This window comes from Lolium perenne, chromosome 2, assembly GCF_019359855.2.
Source record: "Lolium perenne isolate Kyuss_39 chromosome 2, Kyuss_2.0, whole genome shotgun sequence".
Taxonomy (NCBI): domain Eukaryota; kingdom Viridiplantae; phylum Streptophyta; class Magnoliopsida; order Poales; family Poaceae; genus Lolium; species Lolium perenne.
In genome coordinates, this window is record NC_067245.2 from 185737892 (window position 1) to 185747846 (window position 9955).

The following is a 9955-nucleotide window of genomic DNA, read 5'->3' on the forward strand; positions in this document are numbered from 1 at the left end:
GTTTGACTTAGTCAAACTTGAATTCAAATTTCAACAAATTAAAACTTAAATCTTGAGTTAATATTCATACATCTATCTCAAACCATACATACCCATTTCAATACAAGATCATATATGCAATTAACAACAGAAATTAAAAAGAAAAAATTGAAATTTAGTCCAAATTCAAACGTTCATGATAAATCAAATAAAAATCATTAAATATGAGACCAAGACAGAAACACTCATAATTGTATTCTCTATAAATATAAATTGATCACAAAGTCAATTACATGAGAATGTCAAAGGAATAAAATTGTAGGAAAGAAAATCCTAATACAACCTAAGAATATAAAAGAAAAACCTATCTAAAATTCCTAACTACACCTATCTATCTACACCCATATTCATTTACTCATCACCACAACCACCATATCACTTGGTATTTCAAAACCTACACACAAACACAAACAAAGACCATTTGTAAAGATTAAAATGTTGGCTCCACCCAATTAGTGAATCCATTTGATATTGAATCTGAAGGGTTTGCTCCGAGGAAGAACTCCTGGAAACAAATAGAACATATTTGGGGAGTTTTTTTTAACAAAGGCAAACTGGAATTTCTCATCCATTCAAACCATTTAGGCAACCACTTGAACTCAACAGAAACTTGAACAACATTTTCTTTAAGGCAACAACAACATCACAAGGCAACATGCAAAGGCAACAAGGACAATAATAATCTTCTTAGGCAACATAAGCATCTTAGACAACATAGGAGGCAACAAAGGCACCCTAGGCATAATATATGAATTTACATCTTATAAAGTCAGCAAACAATATTACCCCACACATTTAAATTGGATTCTTTATAGCTCATAGAGAAATCAAATGGAACAAATGAACATAAAACTATTCATCGGAACATTTCAGAATAACCTCTTCACTAGCACAAGTAAAGTTAGAAAGATAATAATCTAAAATCCCACAGATTAAAGGAAACAGTTTCCTTAAGCCATTGAAACTAAGCCATCATTTAAGAATCACAAATAATTATCATAGATAGTAAAATCTAGTTGTAATTGTCCAAACTGAACCCCATGAAAAGATTACAATCATAAACTGACATGCCAAATAGGCATACTCAAAACCTACTATAGTGAAGGAGCATGGAGCCCCATGTATGTTTTTGCTAAATGATTAAAATCTCTATGGACTAATGTGTTCGTTGAGTTATGTTTGTAGGACTTGTCCATATACCATCCTTGAACCATATGTTGGCTTCATTGTTGAAAGATGAAGAGAAAGTGACGATCGAGATGATCAATGCAAGATGATCTAGGAGTGATCCAAAGTATGATCGTGAGAAGTCTTGAGCCAATTTCAAGAAAGTCTTGAAGAAGAAGACGAAGTGAACTCTCATGTGCATTGTCAAGACATCAACACAATGAAGAAAGAATAAATGTTGTGCATTGAAGAATATATATGAAGACAGAGCATGAAATCCAAATGGTGATCATGGATACATGAATATATGTTGAAGAAAAAACTCTCCCATAGTGGATTATGGGGGAGCAATCTGCAACACTTCATCAAGCAAGCGCAATCAAAAAAGGTGTTCCATCTTGAAGGGTCAAGATCCTGGTAGGGTAGTTGGTAGTACTATCAAGAGGGCTCTCATATGAGTAACTTGATCGTGTATCGTTTGGAAAGAGCTTAAACACTTGAATGATTTGCATTTTCTTTCTTGGTTGTTCTTCGCTCTTATGCATGTGATATTTTAGATTCTCATGACAAGCCCTAGCTCATCGAAAATGAATTTCGTACGGAAAACTTGTATTTTCAATGTTGGAGTTTTTCCCGGTTCTTAGTGTTGAGAGGTTTCACCTCCAAATTCGTGGAAAAATCTACCATACTTGTTCTAAATATTTCCACCATTTATGGGGTAGCTCTTGTCGTTATATTTCCAATAAAATTTCTTTCACTTCAATCCCCCAACTTGTACGGCTGAAAAATTGGCCGGTATCACCGGTCCCCGGAAGTTGACCGGTACTACCTGCCCACGGTAGCACTGCCTTACTTCTGGTCAAGTTTCGGCAATGCATTTTTAAGGTGTTACCGGTAGTATCGGACGCCTGTAGTACTACCCTACTTCCGCCCAACACGTGCGGCGGCAGTAACGGCCAAGCCAAAAGGCAACACAACGGTCAAAAAGATGCAAGTGTTGGGCGGAAGTAGGGCAGTACTACAGGCTGCCGGTAGTACCGACCAGCTTTCGGAATCCCAAAAAATGATTATGTGATGACTTTAGCCAGGCACTTGTCTGCGTTGGGGACTCTCAGATCCCTTCGAAAGTTCCCGATTCACAACCCCTCTTTGAGTCCAAGGTGGCGGTCACCCCTCTGCTGGCCGTCAATGGGCCTGTTGCTGACCTGGTGGCTTAGGTAGCCGCAGAGGTCGCGGCGAGGTTGGCCTCCACAAAGAAGAGGAGGAACCTTAGGGATGCGGACAAGGCCTTGAAGGCCTCACAGAAAGGGAATGTGTCCATGAAATGGCTTCCATTCATGTCCAACTTCGTGTTGGAGATGTGCAGCTTGATCAAGACTGTAGTGAGAACTAACAAAGGATTCAAGGAGGTCCATCTGACTGTTGTGGTGAAGGCCCTATTTGAACACTATGGTGTCTCCGCGTGCTCCACTTAGGTGTACAACCACCTGAGGAAGTGGAGGCAGAGGTGGCTCACCATTAGCAGGCTCCCAGATCTAAGAAGGGCTCAGTGGTGCGAGGATACCAAATGCATCTTCCTCGAGGGTGAGCACTACTACGGGCACGTCACGGTGAGCACGCTCAGTCCACCTCACTAACTCTTTTGATCAGCGACAAGAAGAACTAACATCATTGTCCCTTTGTATCGTAGGAGCACCCAAAGGACGCAGAGTTCCTGAATGTGCCCATTGCGAACTTCGATGAGATGCATACCATCTTCTCTTTCGGCTTCGCCACCGGCAAGTACGCCATGGGATCCAGTGGGCCCCTGGGCTCGGCTGCAGCTACTCCTTCACTTGAGGATGCTAAAACCCACGAGTCTGACACGATCATCCTCGATGGGCCACCTGAGAAGGCTGCCGAACCGCTTGACAAGGCGACCGCCGGAAAGAGGAAGAGAGGTGCCTTCGCCGCGGACGAGCTGGTGGCCTTCACCAACATGACTGTTGTCGTGAAGGACGTCGCACATGCCATCAGGGACAACAAGCTCAGGGACATGCACCCTGACATGTACAACGCGATCATGTACATGCTTGGCTTCACCGAGGAGGATCTCATGGCGGCGCTGAGCCACCTCGTCGACCACAAGGCCCAGGCTTACAGCTTTGTGGGCATGATCGAGCCACAACGCGTCGTCTGGCTAAGGAACTACCTTGCCAAGTACCACTGCAAGTTGTAGTGGTGCCCTTGAGGGGGTGGTTTAGGGGAAGCATGCACGGAGTTGGTGACCTTGATGCTGATGTTGATGATGTACATTTTGGTAGTAGCTAGGGTTGAAAGACATTTGATGGCCCTCTTTTGTAACTATGATGAGGTGGTATATACTAACCCCTCAGGCCTTAGGTGATGGTGAACTTGGGGTGTTAGGATGACACCCACTTTTGTTGTGGTGGTAGGATGACACCATAGTAGTGTAGGATGAACTTGTGATCCACTTTTGCAACGATCATGCATGCCCCTGTTAGTTTATCATTTGCTGTCAACACTTGTGTAGTTCTATTTCTCTGTTATGAATTGGTTCATGGTTGTGATCGATTACGTGTTCTTCTTATGCCATGCTAGTGGTATGTAGTGTTCCGTGGACGGGTTCAAGGAATCTACGGCTCATGGAGGATCTGTCAAAACCAAGTCAGTGGCTACTCCAACAACTACAGAGGGTATGAAACATTGGAGGAGGCACAACAAGAGTACCTCACCTTCCCGGAAGATGAGTTCATGGCAGATCAGGCCATCGATGAGCCAGTGCCATTAGCACATCTACCACCGGAGGAAGTGCATGCTCTACAAGGAGCACCACTAGAGGTACGTTAGAGTCAGGTCAAAGATTACATCATCGTCTTCCTCATCGTGGTGACATGAGGATCTTGTTTTTCTGAATGGTGTGTGATCGTATGTAACATGATATGACATTGTATTCTCACCCTATTTGAATTGTGGTAACGATATGGAACTACTCCCTCCGTCCCATTTTAATCAACGCGGGAGGAGAAAAACGGTTCACTAATCACATTTTACAGTCCAGTCCTTAACAAAAACAGTAATCTCCGTCCAGCACTGGATCGATCGGGCCAGCACCTCCGCCCGCTCCTGCTGGGCACGAAATCTCCGAGCTCCCGAACCCTAGCTCGCGCGCCGGCCATGGCTCTCTATGTGCACGCGTGAGCGGAGGATCTGTCTGCCATCCGGGGAGTCTGCGGGGCGGCGAGAGAGAGGGGCGGTCGGGCGAGCAGGGATGGAGGCGAGGCAGATCTCGGCGAGCCCCCGGCCGTGCAACGGCCGGCGGGTGGTGGCCAGGAAGCGGCCCAGGCAGGAGGCGCCCGTCAGCAGCGTCAGGAAGCTCCAACGCAGGGAGATTAGTGAACCGTTGCGGGAGATGACTGGGAGGGAGGGGACGGGGGTACGGGAAGGGGACGACGGGCTGGTTTCCAGTTGACTTGTCAACCGACGGTGTACGCTCAAAGAAAAAAGAAAAGGTGGGGGGTTTTCGCAAAAAAGACAGCCAAGTTAATTAAAATGGGACCGAGGGAGTATAATTTGTGCAACCAAACAAGTTTTCGTGCGTGCAAGTTGGGCTGAAAGCAGGCAACCAAACAATAGGACATCGCTTCCTTACCCGGTGCAAAAAAAATCGGTCCAAGCAACCAAACAACATGCCAAATATACACCATGGCCCATCTGGTACGAGATGTAGATTTGATCGCAATGGTGCAACGCCGCCCTTGGGCACCTTAGTCACTAACTACATGTAACTGAGGTGTCAAGACCACACTCACCTGGCCACACTATAAATAGCCAACATCCTAGGCCCCATAGCCTCACAACACACACTTCAACTTAGACTGAAAAAAAAATACGAACACACTTGTGAGAGAGAGGGAGAGGAAGTAAGCAATTCTGCCTCAGCTAGCAGGAATAAGAAGTGATTTAGTCTGCAAAGGCTTAATTCTAGATCATGTGGTAAGGCAGGGGCAGCACGAATTTGTTTTCTGAGAACAAATGCAGGCCATACTGAAAGATTAGTACTAGGGTGATTTCGCAGAGGTCCTGAATTCAGTTTCAAGATGAGATAAAATAAAAACCTAAAACCACAAGTTCAGGATGCAACTGCAACAGCATTTCCACAAGAACATAATTTTCTGAGGATGCATAAGTGCATCCTTGCATCCTTCTTGGAGACATTGTACATACAAACCTTCTTTATCTATCAATGCATCAAAACGCAAGACTTTTGCGTTTTCGCGAAAAGAAAAAAAAAAGTGCAACGCAGAGTTCCACCAAGCGAGAGCGAGACTTCAGACTTGCAGTTATGCCGGGTCACCATGTATTATAATGAAAGGAAACCAACCACGGTTATTTACATCAGCTAAGATGCATCTTCTAGATTGATAGCTCTCAGATAGTTTCTCTACTGCTACCGTTTACCACCCCATGTCAAGAGCTAGATATTGACCCAAAAAGAACTGGAAAATTAGCACAGGGTATTATTATGGTGATACGCTGTCCAGCCATACGACGACTTGCTCTATCGATGGCCGCTGCCGAGGATCACTGCCGATGCACCTGCACGCCGTGTCGAGAACCGACAGCAGCTGTTTCTCATGGTCTTTGCTCCAGATCAGCCTGTCGAAGATCTCCTCTTCCTTGTTCTCAGATTTCATCTGTAGAGCCCAGGAGACCAAGTCCCTGGATCCCTTGATCTTCGACACCTCCACAGGCCGTCTACCGGTGAGAAGCTCCAGCAGGACGACACCGAAGCTGTAGACGTCCCCTTTCGGGGTGGCGATCAATGCCTGGCTGTACTCAGGTGGTATGTAACCCAAGGTGCCAACTAGGTCAGTAGTCACATGAGTGTCATAGGGCTGTATCAGCCTTGCCAGCCCGAAATCAGCCAGGTGCGCTTCGAAGTCTTCGTTCAGAAGAATGTTGCTCGACTTCACGTCTCGGTGGATGATGTTCGGCTCGCAGTCCTTGTGCAAGTAAGCCAACCCCCTGGCTGAACCCTGAGCAATTTTGAGCCTTGACTCCCATTTCAGCATGTAACCGCCATCCGCCCTCTCGTGCAGCCAGTAGTCCAGGCTACTGTTCTCCATGTATGGGTAGATCAGCAACCTATCATTTCCATGGCGGCAGTACCCTCTCAGCGAAACAAGATTCTTGTGCTGAGCCTGGGACAGCGCTTCCACCTCGGCACGGAACTCCCTCTCCATCTGCCCACAGTCACCAGAGAGCCGCTTCACTGCCGCCTTCGTTCCATCTGGGAGGTAGGCCTTGTACACGAGACCAAATCCACCACAACCTATTATGTTGGCTTGATCAAAGTTGTTGGTCGACCTAATAAGGTCACTGACACTTAGCTCCTTGGCAGAATTCTGGAAGAACAGCACCGGCTTTGAGTAGGAATAATACGTGTCGTGACAAGCGCCTTCAACGTCTTCATCTCTGATGATAGCTCTTGCCTCCTTTTTAGAAATGTTAACCAAAATAACACACAAAAGTACTGCAAGTGCCAACCCCATGCAGACTGCCACTCCAAGTATTTTGTTTTTCCTGTTCCTGATGCTTGCTGCAGACGGCATGACGTTGTTAACATTAGTTTCTTCCCCAGACTGATTCAGGCTGCAAGAAGTTGACCTGCACAAACCAGGGTTGCCCTCAAAACTAGCGTTTGTGAAGGTGAAGAACTGCCCTCCATTGGGGATCGGCCCAACCAAGTGATTGTTAGCCACACTGAACTTAGACAAGAAGGTGAGATCTGTGAGAGATGATGGAATCGAGCCACTGAGATTATTGGAGGAGAGATCAAGAACCTCCAAATTCTGCATCCTGGAGAGTGCATCAGGAATGCTTCCAGACATAACATTATTGCTCAGATCCAGGACATGTAGCCCCTTTAAGTTGCCAAACTCGGGCCAGATAGTCCCATTCAGACCATTGTTGTTCAAGAACAATGAAGGCGGGAAATTGGAGAGCTGGTTATATTGCCGGCCGCTTGTGCTTCTGTTATGCTTCACGTACAGTGGCATGTTAGTGAACACCATACCCGGCGAATGCCTGGCCGTGACAAGGCTCTTGAGCTGCGTCAAACTCCTCGGCACCTCGCCAACCAAGGAATTGTTGGAGAGGTCCAAATAGCTCAAGTGGTCAAGCTCACCGATCCACGACGGGATGGTGCCGACCAACTGGTTCCAGGACAAATCAAGCACCTGTAATTTCTTGCACTGAGACAGCCATTGTGGAACCCTTCCCCTTAGAGCACAGTCACCAAGGGCTAGCACCTCCAGGCTCTTGAGCCCAGCAATGCCGTCAGTGGGCAGCTCCTCGCCCACGAAATTCTTGGTGAGAATGAGCGTGGTGAGGTTTTCACAGCGGCCCAGCACGGTGAGCGCCCCTGAGATGTTGTGCAAGCTGTTGTTGGACAGGGAGAGCATGGAGAGCGAGCGGAGGCGGCTGTAATCCTCGGGCAGCTTCCCGGTCAGTCTGTTCTTGGCAATGCTGAGGGACTTGAGGTCGCTGCAGTCTGCCAGGCTAACCGGGAGCGATCCGTTGAGGTGGTTTGTTGCAAGGTCAACAGAAGCGAGCAGTGGCATACCAGAGAAGTTGACGTGAGCGATCGGACCGGACAGGGAGTTGTTCCGGAGGTTGAGGTCGCGGAGAGATGAGAGCGAGGACAGCGAGGGCGGCAGCGAGCCGGAGAAGCCGTTGGAGTGCGCGGAGAGATGCTGGAGCGAGGCGAGGTCGCCGAACACGTCCGGGAGGCGGCCGGAGAAGCGGTTGACGGACAGGTCCAGCAGGGTGAGGTTCTTGAGGTCGCGGAGGCGCGCGCTGACCTGGCCGGCGAGCAAGTTGGAGGCGAGCGAGAGCCTCCGCAGCCCGGCGAGGCCGAAGAGCGCCGCGGGGAGCGCGCCCGTGAAGGAGTTGCCGCCGAGGAGGAGCTCGTGGAGCGTGGCGGCGCAGGGCGGCGGGGTGGAGGGCGAGGGGAGCGCGCCGGCGAGGCGGTTGCAGGAGAGGTCGAGCACCTGCAGCGCCGGCGCGCCGGCGCAGAGGTCGGGCCCGAGCGCGCCTGAGAGGGAGTTGTTGCTGGCGTTGAAGGCGACCAGGCCCCGGAGCGCGGCCAGGTCGGGTAGCGGGCCGACGAGCAGGTTTGAGGATAGGTCCGCGGCGCGCAGCCCGGGGATGGCGGCGACGGGGGAGACGCCCCCCGAGAGCGCGTTGCGGCTGAGGTCGAGCACCTCGAGACGCGCGAGGCCGGCGAGGGAGTCGCCCGGGATGGGGCCCCCGAGCCCCCGCCCGGGGAGCCGAAGCGCCGTCACGCGGCCGCCGTCGCAGCGCACGCCCTCCCAGCCGCAGCACGAGCCGCCGGACCACGCGGCTCGGAGGAGGGCGTCCCCGCCGGCGGTCAGGTTCCCCGCGAAAGCCCTGAGCGCGTGGAGGTCGTCTGGGTGGCACGCCGCCTCCGCCGCCGCCCCCTTGGGCAAAAGAAGCGCGGACAGCGCCAAGAAAAGGAGCAGCGGCGGCCGGAGCCAGCATTTCCCCATGGATTCCGCTCCTCTCTGCTGTGGTGTAGCCAAGAATTGCAAGAAGTCAGAGGGAAACCATCTGGGGAGAGAGTGGAACTGTGGAGTGGGGAGTGAGAGGTGGTGGAAGCAGCAGCAGCAATGATGCGATGTGATTGATGCGAGGAGGACGCGGGGCGGAGTAGGCGTGACTCCACCTCACTCCAAAGTCCACTCTCCCACTCCACACTTCCACACCACCTCGGAGACAGCACACACAAAATACAGTAGAGAAAAGCTTGCGTCTCCGTTCCGTTTCTCCTTCTCACTCACTGAGCTGGTGGTAAGACTAGTCACAATGCATAATATCAGAAGTATCATGCGTATGATACTACTAGATGTTACTATCTCAACAATGCATGGTATCATATACTAGTATCATAGTCTCTATATATTAATTGGTTTTTAGAATCTTAATGCAAATATATGTACAAGATTTACTTCACATTATTTTTTCTAGTAGTATGTGCTATGATACAGTATCTACCTATGATACTAGTACCCTCTCTCTCATTCTTAATTACAGTGCCACATCAGCATTTTGCATGCATGAAATGCATGATACTACCTATGATATTCCCATTGTAGCTAGTCTAAGGGCATCTCCAACGTAAAGACCCAAACGGACGTCTATTTTATCTGTTTGGATCGTCTGCCGGACACGCGCGGACTCCGGTTTCGAGTAGTAGTCCCCAACGCGCACAGAAGACCCAAATAATACTAGTACTAGTCGCGTCGACGAGAGCTCCGGCCCCGGCGTTCTCCGCCCTTCCCCAGCTAGCTCTGCCCCGCCCCGTCGTCCTTGGTGCAGTAGGCGGGCACAGCGCCGCCGATGAGCTCGCCGTGGGAGTCATCCAGCTGCCCATATGGTGCCCCCAGCCTCCCAGCTCTCGCCGCGTGCGTCATCCAGCTGCCCATCTGGTGCGTCGTGCACCACAGGCCAGGCGCGAGGAAGCAGGCGGGCACGATGCGGTCGGGCGGCGGCGGGGGCCAAGGGGGAGTGGGCGGCGGCGGGGGGAGCGCGATCGGGCTCGCCGCCGCGAAGCGACGGCGCGGCGGGGGCGGCGCGGCCGGGCTCCGCGCCAGGCGAGCAGCGTGGCGGGGCCGGGCTCCGCGCCAGTTGAGACGCGCGGCGGCCACGGGGGAGTGGGCGGTGG

At 50.5% G+C, this 9955-nt stretch overlaps 1 protein-coding gene across 1 annotated transcript; it reads right to left on the reverse strand.

The window, feature by feature from the left end:
* Nucleotides 1-5543: 5543 nt before the first annotated feature.
* Nucleotides 5544-8979, reverse strand: LOC127334121 (phytosulfokine receptor 2). The gene has a single exon (XM_051360537.2). It carries the CDS (start codon nt 8778-8780, stop codon nt 5730-5732), a length of 3051 nt encoding a protein of 1016 aa, XP_051216497.1. The 5' UTR covers nt 8781-8979; the 3' UTR covers nt 5544-5729.
* Nucleotides 8980-9955: the final 976 nt, after the last annotated feature.